General features: G+C 35.2%; 3 protein-coding genes across 3 annotated transcripts; 2 read left to right on the top strand and 1 right to left on the bottom strand.

Annotated features, from left to right (window-relative positions):
• Window positions 1-986: 986 nt before the first annotated feature.
• Window positions 987-1,564, top strand: LOC115968797 (30S ribosomal protein S31, mitochondrial). Its single transcript, XM_031088301.1, has one exon. The coding sequence runs from the start codon at window positions 1,081-1,083 to the stop codon at window positions 1,363-1,365; it is 285 nt and encodes a 94-aa protein (XP_030944161.1). The 5' UTR covers window positions 987-1,080; the 3' UTR covers window positions 1,366-1,564.
• An 8,975-nt stretch (window positions 1,565-10,539) lies between these two features.
• On the top strand, window positions 10,540-12,105 carry LOC115966987. Its single transcript, XM_031086108.1, has 2 exons — window positions 10,540-11,002; window positions 11,138-12,105. The coding sequence occupies exons 1-2, from the start codon at window positions 10,540-10,542 to the stop codon at window positions 12,103-12,105; spliced, it is 1,431 nt and encodes a 476-aa protein (XP_030941968.1).
• Window positions 12,106-13,244: 1,139 nt separating this feature from the next.
• Window positions 13,245-13,799, bottom strand: LOC115966986 (serine/threonine-protein phosphatase 7 long form homolog). The gene has a single exon (XM_031086107.1). The coding sequence runs from the start codon at window positions 13,797-13,799 to the stop codon at window positions 13,245-13,247; it is 555 nt and encodes a 184-aa protein (XP_030941967.1).
• Window positions 13,800-17,090: the final 3,291 nt, after the last annotated feature.

The following is a 17,090-nucleotide window of genomic DNA, read 5'->3' as shown; positions in this document are numbered from 1 at the left end:
AACCACAGCACTCACAGCCCACATGTCCATCACCCATTTTGTGTTTGAGTTTCTACTTTCTACCATGACATATACAACCATACAAGTCGTTTTTGGCTCATACAGACTACAGTATAGACCGTATGTGTACATACAATACAAGTCGTTTCCTCAGTCAAACTATGAAAATGGTTTGAGTTTGATTTAAAATTTAAACCAACCTGAACCTCAAAACAAAAATGACATAACTCTATAAAGATGGTTGATTTAAATTCTGTTAGTAACTACATGGCAATCATGTTTAAAGTTCTAATAGAAGTACTATGTACTATTTTAGAATAGAAATAAAACATTAAGAACACATTTTAGTTAATTTAATTAGTAAAAGTCTCTTATCTTTAAAAAAAAAAAAACAGTGAAGATCATTAAATTAAATAATGAACATTTAATTTGTTTTTTTTTTTAAAATAATAATTATCCTTCAATTTTTTTATATAAAAAAATTAGTTTTTATTTATTTATTTATTTTAAAATAATACATAAATTTATTGATTTGATGATAAATAACAATCATAAAATTTGAAATGAATGTCCTACCTTCAAATGCAATCATATTTAACTATTTATAAAAATAAAATCAACAAAGTATAGTAAAGAAGATAAAGATAACAACAAATTAGGTGGTCATCTTTTACAAAGTAGTATAATTTTTACAATATAATTTTAGTAAAATGACTATCTTTGTTAAGAACATGACATTTTGGTTTTTGTTATAAATTGGCGGTCTTGAATAGAAATCTTCTATTATACTTTTTGTACTCCATTTTATACTTCAAAATTTTCTGTATGCCATACTTTTGATTTTGATTTTTTATTTTCATTTGGAAAAAAAGGGGAAAAAAAAAACCTTCATCAGTTCATTGAGAATTGAGTTTGGGCCTTTGGTGTCAATTATAAAAAGTAGTAGAATAAAGAGAGGCCTAGCCCGGCCCATAACACAACCCTTACCGTTTCATTTTCACAGTGTGTGGAGGAGTCATGGTGGGTTATGAGTTTTGAGCTACAACAACTGTGAAGTGTGAAGCTTTCAGGGCAAAGAAAATGGCTATGATGCAGTGGTGCGGCGCACTGGCACGGCGAGTGATGATGACACATAGACCACCTTCGAGCTCCCTAACACCACCACCATCATCATCAATATCGGGATCGGGAGTAGGAGTGCCGATTGTGTGTGGGCGTGGGGACAAGAAGACCAAGAAGGGAAAGAGATTCAAAGGGTCGTACGGAAACTCGAGACCCAAAAAGGAGAAGAAGATTGAGCGTATCAAGGACCGAGTTGAGGTCCCCAGGTCCACTCCTTGGCCTCTCCCTTTCAAGCTCATCTAACTTTCTCTCTCTTTTAGTTTCTGGGTCTTTGAGTTTAGGGTCTGAGGGCTTCTTCTATTATCTCCTATGGTTTTTTGTACATTTTTTTCATAAAAAAAGGTTGTTAAGAATCAACTAGTGAATGTTTCATATGTTTCTGACTTGTTTTTTTGATATTGGGTTCTCTTTGTTTTAATGAAATATGATGCTTTATTGTTTATGTGATTCCTTGAAGCTCTGTTTCATTGTCAAGTTGTCATTTTTATTCATACATCTATGAGAGACTACCATGTTTAGATTGCTATTGGGTGCTATTAGAATTGGGGATTCTCCTTTAGTTCTTTACTTAGTTGTTAAGTGGTATGAGTAAGAAACTAGGAAATGAGGTGACAATGAGTATGGTATTGGATAGGATAGAATGGAGAAAAAAGAATACATGGGGCCGAGGCAAGGGCCGATCGACCCTAATTTGTCTGTTGAAGAGCCATAGTCATCAACCCTAAAGTTTTGGGAATAAGGCTTGGTTGTTGTTCTTGCTGTTGTATAGTAGTAGGTCAAAAATCAAGAGGAGGTTAACTAGAATATCTTCTCCGCAATACAACAACGATGAAGGTTGAACAGCTGAGGAATGATGTGGTGAACTTGGGAGTGCTATATGAGATTATGAGCTGGGATAGGCTTTATGTTAAACAATTTTAGAGGTAGTGGAAATAGAATCTTGGTTAATGAATTATTGATAAACACTGATATGGTCCATAAAGTACGGAATGGGAGAACAATGTTTGTGTGGTTGACTTTTCATAGTGGTGGTAGGGTTTAGTTGGCTTAAGCACTTAGGATTATATAAACACCCTCTAGATGAATTTGAAAAACTATTTTGTGGTGCATCCTTTCTTCTTTTGGCCAACTATATATATAGGAGTGGAGAGAGGTGCTAGACATCATATGAGGACTATTTCATGTAAAGTTTTGCTCTCATCTTGTAACCATGATCTGATAAGTAATTGTAAGGTCGTGGATGTGTAAAGCTAAAGCAGTGAGAAAATAGGATGGGATGCCCAAACAAAATATGAATTTTTCTTAATGTAAGACAGTTTCCCAAACCCTGGTTGCCTAGAGCCTTATAGCTCAACTGACTAATCTAGGTGTTATAAATAGAGACATCTGGGGTTCGAATCCACCTCCCCTGTTGTAACTATCAAATAAAAAAAGTTTCCCAAACCATAGTTTGACTTTATTTAATGGCCTGAACTCATAATTGTTGAGAAGTGCAAAATTGTATGGATACAATCTTCATTGTGCATCTTGATCAATTGGATCATTTTGTTGTAGATTCCAATAAGTATTTGAATGATGAGGAAATAATTCAAGAATAGCATCACAATAATACAAGATGCAGTATAAATTTGTTTGTCAATTGTCAAAGTCAAACCAAACATTTAACATTTGTGTTGTGGCCTTTATGGATGCTGCTTCCCCTTCTCTCTAACATTATTGCAAGTCCAAAGATGAAATATATGAAACCAAAGACAATGGTGATAACTCCAACTGAGAAAGTTAGGAAATGGTATTTGCTGTCTCCTCTAGGTTCCATTGAAAGTCTAATTCCAGTGTACCCCACAAAAGCATGAAGACTGTGATCACATTCACAAGGATACAGCCAATCATTTCATGCTTTGTCATCTCTCTTGCTGTTTCATTGTTCATGTAGTGATATTTTTGTTAAGAAAATTTGAAGAGATATATGTACAAGTAGGGATGTGAGTGCAAATAGTGGAAAAAGCTCATACTTTGTTTGGTTTCATTAGTGGTGTGTCTAAAATGTCATGAAAAGAATCCTACACGAAACTCTTGGCTCTGGTTCTGTTTCATTTATGCTTCTACCAACGTTTCTATCGGCGAGGTTGTGCAGGACAATCCAAACTAGATCTACATTAATGATAATTTTGGTAGTAAGGAATTCTAAATCTCCCACAAAAGTAAGCTTGTGGTATTTATCTTGGCTCTTCTGACCTAATCCTTAATTTTTCTTTCTGGATATTTCTCAATGCAATTCATTTACTAGAAAATTATTGTATAAGAAAAAGGTTGGACATAATATATGAGGCTTCTTTTATGCGGGATCTGAATTTACTGATGAAGGGAGAGAAAAATGAAGGGCCAACTTAAAATGGTGATCCTATGAGTCCTGACAAACTAAAACAGATGCCGGCTTTTAAAGTTGCTACCTTGATGAGTGCCATTTTCCTCCTCTTCTTGCTGCAATTGTTCTGTCAAATTTAGAAACAAGTCTGCTAGAATGGGAATTCCAAGAGCCATAAACGAAGCCAAATAACATGGTTACAACTCCTAACATGAAAAGCCCACTGGCTATACCATTTATACCATTGCATGACTTCATGAGCACTTACTCTGGAATTAGGGCAGCCTGCAGTTCTAGAACAAAGTCTAATGATCTCCTGCACTAGTTTCGCTGACTGTTTTATGAAGTATGTTATGCAAACTGCATTACATAATCCTGTCACCAATCAAAATTACTCAAATCTTAGATTCAAACTAATAAAAATAGAAACACAAAATGGAAAACAAAAACCATAGATGAAGTGAAGTAGGTAACACAGATTAGACAATTAGAACACAGTGGCAGATCAACTGATAAATCTGGTAATGTATAAGCAATTATTGCAACCCTCTCAATCCAGAAAGTAATTTTCCTGCTTACTACATATAGAGTATCTTCATCTTCCTCAATCCTGTTTTTACCACTGTTCTGATCATCTGAATTCAGCAATCGCTTTTGTTTTCTGGCTCTTCTAACTCCTCACCCTTGTTAGTTTTCACATTATGTACAACAAAACATAATTCATATATGACAACAAATTCTATGGATTGGTCACAAGTAAGATAACACGAATAGGAATCCACCAACATATCTTGTCCCTGCCTAAGAAAAAAAAAAACCAACCCTGTAAGCTTTTCAAGCCAAATTATGTGCCAATTTCAGTTTCTTGCTGTGCCATATTCTGATATGGTGACATTTTGTTTTAACAATATAATATATTAGATTATATCAGTTAGAAGTTTTGTATCCAATGGGATCTTGAGTTTCTAAGAGTTAAACATTAACACCTTAAAGAGTCTTTTAGCACGAAACTCATATAATATGTTAGGCACCACATTTTTTATTTTTTTTGGTTGAGGAAAAGATCATTGCATATATAATTAAAGAGCTTGTAAATCAGCTACAACAATATTATTAAGAAAAGAAAAGAAATTCTTACTCTCTTGTCTAAGGCTTAAGGGATGTGTGTGTGTATATATATAGGGATTGGGGGTGGGGTGGGGATGGGCAAACCTGAACAAAGTACAGTTAGGTGGGTTTTGGACTAAACTTTTTTTGATGAACGGGTTCTGGACTAAACAGTTTATCATGCTGGAATTTATGTATAAAATGAGGTTGTTAACGTTCTTTAGGATAAGATTGAGGTCCTCAAGTTCACTCCTATATATATATATATATATATATATCTCATAGTAATTTCTTTTTCAAATGTAGCGGACTCGTTATTTGTTTTTGGGTTCTCTTTGTTGGAATAAAATATTCATTTTTTAAGTGATTCCCTTGATGCTCTTTTTGGTTGTGAAGAAATTTGCCAGTCTTTTTATCCCATTCTTTTGGGGAAAAAATTTATACATTTATATGTTGCAGTTTAGTTTGAAATCGTATAAATGAAAATATCAGTTTCCTTCAGCTTCCTTGGTAGCTAAATCAGATGTAAGGAGATGAAGTATGTGATGTTTTAAAAAACACGTAACTATTTCTGTGAAACCTGGTTTGTTTGAATTTGATTAGATTAGATTGTGTGTGTGTGTGTTCAAGTCTCACATTGAGTGTATACTAAGCTTGGACAGAGCTATATAACAGATTATAAGGAACTCTGATAGTAACTTGACTAGTCTTTTTAGGATATAGTGTAGAAATGACCTATGCTTTCCCATTGAGTCTCTGCACGAGAGCACAACCCTCAGTCAAAAGTGATTGATGGATGTCACTGAAGCTTGGGAGGACAATATTGAAAGCTACTATGTGCTAGACATAGAGAGCTATTTCATGTATGGATTTGCTCCCATCTAGTAACAGTGATTTGGCAAGTAATTAGAAGGTTGGAGATGAGTATCTTTAGGAAGCTAATACATTTGATCATAAATTAGGAAGAGATTCCCAAACAAATCTAGAATTTTTTTAATGCAAGATAGTTTCCCAAACCATGGATTAACTTCGTGCATGGCCTGAAGAGTGAAGTCATAATTTAATTAGTTTTTCAATAAGAAGGAAATAGTTCAAGTATAATATCACAATAATACAATATGCAGTATAAATTTGTGGTGTCAAACTTTTCTTGAGAAACGTTAAACAAGACACTCAACATTTGCGTTGTGGCCTTCATGAATGCTGCTTCCTTTTTCTCTTTCTGCTGCAAACTGCTAGAGTCTAGAGAAATCTCTTGCTTGCACCAACATGATTAGAAGTACAATCAAAAAATACAAGGAACACAAGAACAAGGTGACAAATCCAACTAAGACTCTTATTATGACTTGGTAGATAGAGTATTGACCGTCTGGGTCTCCTATAGGTATCGGTTCAAGAATAAATGCAGTGTAAATGATCCACAATAGCATGAAGACTTCGATCACGACCACAAGGAGACAGACAATAAATTCATGGATTGTCATCTCCCCTGCTGCTTCATCGTTCACACAGTAATATTTTCATTAAGAATACTTGAAGAGATATATATATATATATATATATATATTTTAATGAAGTACAAGTAAAGCAGATATATGAGTGCAGATGATGGAAGAGCTTACAAAATATACCTATGGAAACAAGACTTTGTTTGGTTTTGTTAGTGCTGTGTATAAAATGTCATGAATAGAATCCTACACAAAACTCATTTATGCTTCTACCAACTTTTTTTGTATCGATGGGGTTGTAAAAGTAGACAATCCAAACTAGATTTCCTTTAATGATAATTATGCTAGTAGGGGATCTATATGGTTCTAAATCCCACAAAAATAAGCTTGTGGTATTCATCTTGGCTCTTCTGACCTATCCAGAATTTTTCATTCTAAATATTTCTCAATGCAATTCTTTTAATAAAAAATGATTCAAAAATACCTAGTACATAACTATATAAGGCTCCCGTTTATGCGGGATGTGAATTTAACATAAAAGGATAAAGGGAGAGAGATATGAAGGGCTAAATTGATATCGTGATCCTATTTGCATGGTTACTCTTTGCAAACGAAACAGATATATATGTCAGCTTTCAAGTTGCTACCTTGATGAGTGCCATTTTCCTCCTCTTGTTGCTGCCACTTTCCTGCCAATTCTTGATGCATGTCTGCTAGAATGGAAATTTCAATAAACAGAAACACAAAACCAATGAACATGGTTACAAGTTACAACTCCAACATGAAAATCTGGCAAACTAAACAGATTTGTCAGCTTTCAAGTTGCTACCTTGTGGAGTGCCATTTTCCTCCGCTTGTTGCAGCAACTGTTCTGCCGAAATGGCTAGTAGATTGTGAAGTTTAACAAACAAAAGGACATAACCAAGGACCATGGTTAAAATTCCAACATGGAAATCCCACTCACAACCAATATATTCTTTAGTTTGAGTAGCAAGTTCAAGTCCATAGTGAATGCTCCATATGAGCAGGACATTGGTGATCAAAGACCTGGTTACGCGCAGGGTGATTGCATGTACAGATGTGGTATTATCTTCTCTGATCATCATCTTCACCTTGGCCCCCGCTACTTCACCATCCATCTTAGCCAAAAGAAAGAATAAAGCACAAGGTAAATGAATCCTAGAGAAAAGGAAAATTGAAGTAAGCTTTTTGGAAAAGCCTGCTCTTTACACAAAATGAAAAGGGGATTGTTTGGATTTGATTAGAGCACTCATACCAAGATGAAATAGAAGTGAGGTTGGGACAGTGGGGAGTGAAGATATATATATATATAATTTTTCTTAATGATTGTATTGTTGTGTTAAATTTTTAATAGAGTAATGCAAAAGATACAATAAAAATTCTTCTTAACGAATTACAAAAACCAATAAGTTGTCAAAATCGAGTTGAATTGTTAAATAAAATAATTGAAAAGAGTAAAGACAAAAAAAAAAAAACAATAAATTAAATATTATAAGAAATAATAATTAAAGTTCACTTAAAGACAATAATTAATAACATTATTATAGTAAGAGATAATAGATAATTTTCAAGATTTAATCTTAATAACAATAATTAATATTTTCTCATTACACTAAGAAGCAATACGCCCATCATTGTAAGGATTAGGGTTTAAGTCTCTAGAAAGGAGTTTCACACACATATACACTTAAATTAAGGTAAAGTGAGATTTCTATCTTATAGTTTATATTTTATTCCCTTGCTAGTACTTTGGATAACTTTTTGATAAGGAAATCATGTGTACAACAAGATTCATCTCCTACCTAAGATTTATCTTCTAAGAGAACTCGTGTTGACTTGAAAAATCTTTCATTGAATCATGACTTACAAGAAAAGATCTATCTTATTATCCTAACGATCAAGATGAAATAAGAAAATATTATTTATAAAGAGGTTATTTTCAACACGAATTTGAATGATCCCCCTAAAAAATATTTCTGGAGCCACCACTTGTTGTATGTGAAGAAAAAGAAACAATTAAAAAATCAAGAAAATTGACATTTTAATGAAATATTATGTAAAATAGATAATTTAATGGGGGGTGTTTTGAAAAGTTAGTATGTAAAATATAAAAAAAATAAATTCTTATGTTAAAATAAACAAAATATTTTGCACAAATTGATGTAAATGCTTTGAATACTAAGGTTGAACTAAGATTATAAAGACATCTAATTGTAACTTGACTAGTCTTTTTATGATATATATAGTGTAGATGTGACCTTTGCTTCCCTATTGAATCTCTGCATGAGAGCACAACCCTTAGTTGTAAGTGATCAGTGGATGTCACTGAAGCTTGGGAGGACAATATGAAAGCTACTATGTGCTAAACATAGAAGAGCTATTTTATGTACGGATTTCCTCCAACCTTGTAACAGTGATTTGGCAAGTAATTATAAGGTTGGGGATGAGCATCTTTAGAAAGCTAATACATTTGATCATAAAATAAGAAGAGATTTTTTTTAATTCAAGATAGTTTCCCAAACCATGAATTGAACTTGTGCATGGCCTGAAGAGTGAAGTCATAATTTAGTATTTCAATATAAGATGGAAATAGTTCAAGCATAGCATCACAATAATACAATGTGCAGTACAAATTTGTAATGTCAAACTTTTTTTGAGAAACGTTAAACAAGACACTCAGTAATATTTGTGTTTTGGCCTTCAAGAATGCTACTTCCCTTTTTCTCTTTCTGCTGCAACCTGCTAGACAATCTAGTGCTAGCACCAACATTATTGCTAGTCCATACATCAAATAGCATATACCGGGGAGCGTGGTGACAATTCCGACTAAGTTTCTTACTAGGAAATGGTATAAATCGTCTGGGCCATCGCCTATAGGTTCCCCCGCAAATCCAAGTGCAGTAAAAATGATCCACAACAGCATGGAGACTATGATCACGTCCACAAGGATACTGACAATAACTTCACCGATTGTCATCTCCCTCACTGCTTCATTGTTCACATTGTGATATTTTCGTTAAGAATACTTGAAGAGATTAAAACAAAATAATGTACAAGTAAAGCAGAGATATGAGTGCAAATGGTGGAAAAGCTTACAGGATATACCTTTGGAAACAAGACTTTTTTGTTTGGCTTTGTTAGTGCTGTGTATAAAATATCATGAAAAGATCATGCTACTGGTTCTATTTGCCAGCAGTTATTTAGACGGAATGGGCAGAATAGTAGTGTGAGTGGCAAGTATGTAGTAAGTTAGGTAACATTTGAAAGAATAAAGGAAAGTAGCATCTCGAGTTTTAGAAACTCGAGATCTACATTGAAAAGCAAGTTTCAAAGACTCGCTTTCTGCCTCTTTGTGCTGCTGAGTTGGCACATTTGAAACACCTGGATCTCGAGTCTTAAAGACTCGTTTTGCACAAAACAAAAATCGAGTCTTTAAGACTCGATTTTCTTAGAGAAAATCGAGTTCCACTGGGCAAAATAAAAAAAAAATTACACGCTTAGAGAAAATAGTGTTAGAACTAAAGAAATATCTGATGATGAATTTCAAGGAACTCGAGTCTTAAAGACTTGAGTTCCAGTGGGCAAAATAATAAAAATTACACTCTTCACTCAGCCCATATAACACAAGTGCTCACAGATAGCTCCTCACCCAGCCTTCTCACCCAAAAACAAAGCATCCTCACTAAGTCTCTTAGCCTCACTAACTCTCAGCCTCACTAACTCTCTCACTCACCCATAACTCTCACACCACATTGCCTCTCACTCACACTCACCACACTACCTCTCTCACTGCTTTTCCCTCTCAACAAATTCATATCTCAGGTAAGGGTTTGCTTATTTGATTGTTATTGTAGTTGGGTATTAGTTGTTTATGGGTGTGGGTTGAGTTTGACTATTTATTTTATAGAAAGTTGACATAACTTAGTTAATTTTCCAATATTGTAAATTATAGAACTTTGTTTTGTTAGTGTTAATTTTTGAGTATTTATTTGCCCATTTTGTTATCAAAATTTTATTCATCATTTCTAGGCTTTTATTTTTATCATGATCTTACAAGTTTTTTTTGACTTTATTCATCATTATTTTGGGTATGAAATGGGTAGTGAATGAATGTAATGAATGGGTATCATAAAGCTTGAACAAGCCATTACTTGCCATTAATCAGTTAATGCTTTGAATAAAACTTGTTAATGCTTTGGATAAAACTAGATGTGAGTAATAGCATCACATGTATGGTGTCAAGTAACATTAACTGATGCACTTGGGGTTGCTCCACTAGATATGTTTCAAATTTTCTTCTGAAGCCAAACTTAGAACCATGGGTACCACAAGTTACATAATGGCTATAAAACTAGTAATTACCTATGAAAATTCTGGCTTGAATATGTTCAGCCTTAAGATCACATTACTTTTTTTCCCCCACTTTATGACTATGTGATTTAACTAACATAGTAACTTGACTTGAACAGGTTCACAATGCCTGAAATTGATATAATCCTATACCACGGCGGTCCGCTTAAGAATGCCAATGCGAACAAGGGATTGCCATTTGAAGGGCCGGGTATAAAGACCTATTATACCCCAATTGATCGTAGGTTGAAGACCCTTGACGAATTGAAGAAGATTGTCATGGAAGAGTTGTGTGAGAATCCTGCTGTGCACAACATACGAATTACTTATCGTATGCCAAATGAAATCCTGAAGCACCAGATTAATTACAAGTATATGGCGATAGAAACAAACAAATATGTAAAGATCATGTTTGACAAGTTTGAGAGAATAGCTGAAGTAACTGACATTGAGTTGTACATACAGTTGGAGCTGCATGCAGTCTGGCAAGAGGATATCCAACAAACAACCACAAGCTTACAGGTTACGGTTCCGAATGCTCAATATGAGTATTCTACACATGTAGAGGATGATGATGTTCATGCCGATGGTGATGATGATGACGATGATGATGATGATGATGATGATGATGACGACGACGACTATGTTGATGAGACTACTGCCATTAACAATGATGATGATGATGACGACTATGTTGATGAGAATATTGCCATTTACGGTGAAGATTTTGTCAATAAAGATGAGTATGAAGACACGATTGGCAGAGGGGACCTTGGGGACTTTGAGAGGGACATTGATGACGATGAGACATTGGATGGTAGTGAACCTTATGCAGACAATGTTATTAGTGTCCAAAACATTACGAACACAATCCCTGCCTACGCACCTCTTGCATTGTCATTCTCTATAAATACTTGGGAAAATATGGTTGATCTTTCACATATTGAGATGCCATTTGTGTTTACTTGGAGAGAGGGGATGAATTTGTGCAAAGGGTTGACTTTTGCCAATAAAGAGGAGGTGAAGCGCATATTAACAACTTGTGCCCTCAAGGAAAACAAACATTTTACGATCACTAGGTCGACGACGAAAAAACTTTGTGCAAAATGCGTGCATGAGTCATGCAAGTGGTATGTCTGCGTAGTTATGAAGCCCGATCTCCACCAACTATGGATGGTCACCGTGTATGTGGGTCCTCACACGTGTATACCGATTGGGGTGCAAAATGATGGTAGAATGATGAGTTGTAATTTTATTGCATCAGACATCCATCAGAAGTTATGTGAGGATTACACTACCCCAGTTAAGCATCTCAGATCTATGATAGAGACGAAATATAATGGCCATAAGCCTTCTTACTACAAGGTATGGGATGCGAAACAAAAGGCGATTGCGAAGATGTTTGGAAATTGGGAAGAGTTTTACCAAAGGTTGCAAAAGTTGCTAATGGTATATATTGATCAGGACCCGACTACCCAAGTGTTTTATTGTATCACATCCACCAATGAAGATGACGTCGTATTGTTGCATTATGTGTTTTGGCCTTTCGGTCCATGCATATCAGGATTTAAATACTGTAAGCTGGTTATCAGTATTGATGGGACCCATCTGTATGGTAAATATCAGGGAAAATTGTTTGAAACGGAGAAAGAACCAATACAATCAGATATGAAACATTTATGTATCAATTAATGAATGGATAATATAGTACTTATTAATCTACTCAAATACTCAACTAAGAATTAACAGTTTTATTAGAATACTATATGTAACAGAAAGTTTTTAATTGGATGTCAGTCAAATGAAACCAGATTTGCTGAAAAAAGAAATCAATTGATTCTATGTTCATACATGTACTAAAGAAAAACGAAGCAGGCAATAAAATCTAATTAGAACACATTACCATTATATCTAATTTAGCGCTGTTGCGGTCTACATACTTTCGAGTGACCGGACGGTACTAGTGGTAATAGGTATGATGATGGGGCATCTCACCAGTTTGAGGAGGTGCATGACAAAGTTGTTGTCGTCTCATATCCTATGAAAGGATATACGGTCCATGCTCCTCCCTCCAATTCTTTTCCACCTTCCCACGTAAGTCTATTCTATGCAATCTATCATCGTACACAACATCGTCAGGCGGCTCCTGCGCCAACCCAAACTATCGAAGGACACGGTCCGGGTGGTGTCTCTCTACTATGCAGAAACACATAAGCGGCACCCTTGCTGTCCACATATCCCTCCTTGCAACGCAGAACTCAGGAAGGTGGTCGAAGTCTGCCTCGTATGGCTGCCACACAATCTACAATAGAAACAAAAAACAATTATCATAACATCTTAAAATGTGAAATAAGGGAGAATACATAGATAAAGGGAAAAACAAAAATTAAAACATAAGATATGTTAAAGGATGAAGCAATCATATTCTTAAGGGAAATTAACATAACTAAACAGAATTGTTGAATATTATTACCTGGTCTGTTCACATTGTAACTAATTGCTCGCGATAGTGGATCAAGGCCGTGCTGGATGGCCTACTCTTCGGGCTTGGCACCCATACCCACCTACAGTTACGAGCGAATAACATAAGATACGATAATACCATTTAGTTACTAAGAAGAGTACATTGCATAACACACTAAATATCAGGAAAAGACTTACTTAAATGCAAGTGGAGCATATGGTCATGGGCCATAATCACATCCAGGTGGGGGCTCTATCCTCGGGCATAAGAATGGCAACCTTGCCCATGCCCAATACTGGACCAAGGTGCACGCCCCACCAATCTGCGATGCCCCTTTCTCGCTTGCCCGACACAACTCTCTGTACAATCAAGCCAAGCAACCACTACCCCAACTATACTGTGGCGGATCACGAAGGTTCCGCAGGAACTCTAAGAACATCAAATGCACCCTATCTCCCGACTTGTCCATGAAAAGCTTATCCCCTACTAGCGCTAAAATATAGCACCGGGCATACTGGTGTATCTGAATCTCCGTTGCGTCATAAGGCAGTGGCGCTGAAATGGCATCAACAAGGCGGCTGATGAGAATTCTTTGCCCCACCAAAGTTTTGTTGTCATTTGTCGGAGTAAAACCAAGCAACTCCATGCACAGTTGACTCCAATTCCCATCCACCACAGCAGTCGGCCCAACCAAGACCTCACCGTCTATAGGAAATCCAAAAATGACCTCCACATCTTGTAGGGTGATTGACATCTCACCATGTGGAAGATGGAACGTATGAGTCTCCGGCCACCATCGCTCAACTAGGGCCGATATTAGGCAATGATCTATCTCTCTGGAAGGGGCCCTAAACAATCCTTCCAGCCTTACCAACTTGATAATGTCAATCACCCGATTATCTTGCATCTGAATGTGTGCCATCTCCTTAGTACGACCACGGCACGTAAGTGGACCCGAGTCATGCAAAATCGATACAAAATTATCGCGGTTGTTAGAACTAGATATACAACTTTGAAAGAACTTGCTAGCTAAAACTCAAAGACAACGTAAAAATTAAAGCGGTTGTTAGAAGATATTTCACCTTGCCATTCCAAATGTCCTCTGATCGATGATATCGTTGTCGCGTTAACAATGACTCATTTTAGGGACTAGGGTGCACGATCTCTAGCTCCTCATCGATCCGAGGCTCCATACTGCAAAGTGTGCTACTGCAATACATTCAGACATATCTTTGAGGATTTCTATCATTCAACTAAGCATAAATCTATAATTTTTGCATGATAAAAAGTTAACTGTCTAACAATAACCCAAATTACAGTTGACCACATTCTTATATACAAACTGATTAAACCAAGTGATCAAACCTATCTTTCAAGGAAAATACAAATAAAATAATTATATTACAAAAGAATGTGACAAATGAACAAGTCACATGCAATACACAGCAAAAGTTTCTCAAAGATGCTAAAATCCAACTACAAAAGACAATGTCATAGTGACTTAACCGTATATTTGGTTCATAAACTTTAATATATGTTTCAAGACTTATTTGGCCATCCAACAACACACATAGCAAGGAATACCCATTAAGCTTTTTATCACTAAAGAAAATTAAAATTTGAATTTTTATTAAAAGCCCATATGATTCTTGAATGAGAAACAAAATAAAGAAAACATCTTTATCCATTTATTCTCCATACTGCAAAGAGTGCTACTGTGAGATCATTAACAGAAAATTTGAAGTGAAAAGAAAGAGTTACAGAAACAATCCACATTTCATTTGCACCCCTACAGAAAGAATTATCTGCAGGTGAGTCATAAGTTTTTCCACAGATTTTTGTAGATTTGGTTATGTTCAAAATAATATTGCCTATTTTCTCTGGAACAAGACAACAATTCAATAAAATTGCAAATTTCTAAAAAGGACTCTATATAATCTACAACAGAATGCATATTGCCAGTGCCAAGTATATGAGACCACTCAAACAATTATCTCAAATGCAAGGATTTCAGCTCAGTAACTGAGACTGCCACTCCGGCCATTAAATGGGCAATTGTTTATCCCCTCCCATATTACCCACATTCCAAACAAAAAGAGCTTCCATGTTTACCAAACCAATTCCTCCATCCAAAAAGTAATTCCCCAACTCTCTTTATTAATCAAAGTATTTCTACCGTATCATATCCCAAGTTTTCAAAAGTTAATGTATTGCCACGTCCATATTGTATCATATGTATATTTTGAATCTGCATCAGTGCTTCCTGGTCTGAAAGTAAAAGGCATATTCATGACAATGGACAATAACTATATTCCTTATACTTAAACAAGTATGCATGCATGTTTATATATGTACACATACTAGTGTACATATACAGATGTATTTTGACATAGAAGCCACATAACCACCTTGTCATATAATAATATATGACATATCCATTGCACAAGTGCAATATGACCCCATCAGCATTTCTTGGAATTAATATAGATTTGTCAATAATGTCTTCAATACACTATATATACCACCAAAGTAATACATTTTTTTTTTTTTGCAAATGAATTTAACATGCAACTGCCAATGAATGACCGGCTTCAATAAGCTTTAGTCAACCCATAGAATTAGTATGATAGATATCATGCATTCATGCAAATCAACAGTCACATGCAAAATAAGTCTTGAGCAACAAACACCAACTTCTTCAGAAAGAAGAATCTTACTAGTAGGTTTTGTGGCTTGATGTCACGATGACAAATACCAATACAATTATGTATGTAGGCAAGTGTTCTGCAGATCTGCACCCAGAAAACAACAACAATGAGAAACAGAACTCTAGCTGATAGCAGATAAGGGATTTTTTTTATATCAGTAAGTAATACATGCCCACATGAGTTCTCAACCCACAACCCCATCCTCCACCCCATTCTTACACGGAGAGAAAATGCCATGAGTTGGAGCTCAACTAATACTCCATTCATACATGGAGAGAAAATGCCATGAGTTGGAGCTCATTAGTGTTAGTTTTTCCAACAAAAAGATTAATGTACATTTGAGTTTTTTTCTTAAAGACATAAAGCAAGAGGACATGCATTATATGTTTCCTCTGCACATGGCTACAACAATGCAATAGCTTCCGCAGGAACATATAATGGGAACATAGTATGGCTTTCATGTTTTACAAAACATCAGCATGCTTTGAGCATAGAAATCACAAAATTTGAAAAAGCAAATGTGGAATTATTTTTGAAATGCAAAAATCATATAAATTTGTAATATGTAAACACCATTCTTTAATCTTGTCAAATGAAATGCTTACAAGTCACTTGATTATAAAATTTGAAAGTAAGGAGACCCAAAAAAACCCCCAAGGCATAGCTAGCCTAATACATTGGAAGAAACTACGCACTCTTTTTCACAAGTATTTTAAGGGGTCCTTTTGAAACACTAGGACCATTAGAAGAAATAAAAATTGGAGAAAAAGGAGAGACTTATTTATAGACAATACAACTTGGAGATAAGTTTTGGAGCTAAGTTTTGTCAACTTGAAAAAATTTATCCATGAATAACCCTAGAATAAATACATTTGCAGCTTTCATTTAGTAGTTAATATATTGAAAAGAATATACTAACTTAAGAAGCTTTTAACAGGGCAGTTTTTTTATTAAAAAAATGTATAAGTAAGATATTCTATACGGCCAAACAAAAAATAAGAAGAGGGAACCACAATTTTATAAGCGCACATAATTGAATACAGTGATATTAAGGCTGCCGATAAAATGCAACTAACTACAATAATTTTTCCTGTTGAGGAACCAGCACCCAGATTTCATCCTCAAATCAATCAACAACACTTTCCTTATTAACACAAACTTTGGATTTTAACCTAGGTGAGAAATAATAGGAAGAAAAGTAATGCAAAACGAAATTGAAAAACGAAAAACCCTAGGTAACATCATGAAATTCCAAAATCTAAAATTGGAGAAACAGAGAGAGAGAGGGTACCAGTAACCCAAATCATGCAACAAGTAACAAAACAAGAAAAACTAAAGCACTAACAAGGGAAATTATCAAACACAAACACTTGGGCTAAACCCAGATGGAATAATTATTTAAAAAGCTCAAATTTTTATAAGAAAAACATACCTTCAAACTTGAAAAAATCTGAACTTCCGTTGGTAGGGACAAAAGGGATTTTCAAGGTATGGGTGAGGGGATT

The sequence above is a fragment of the Quercus lobata genome, chromosome 11 (assembly GCF_001633185.2).
Source record: "Quercus lobata isolate SW786 chromosome 11, ValleyOak3.0 Primary Assembly, whole genome shotgun sequence".
In the NCBI taxonomy this organism is placed as follows: Eukaryota; Viridiplantae; Streptophyta; class Magnoliopsida; order Fagales; family Fagaceae; genus Quercus; species Quercus lobata.
Note: the sequence above shows the minus strand (reverse complement) of the source record. Positions and strands in the feature narration are given on the sequence as shown.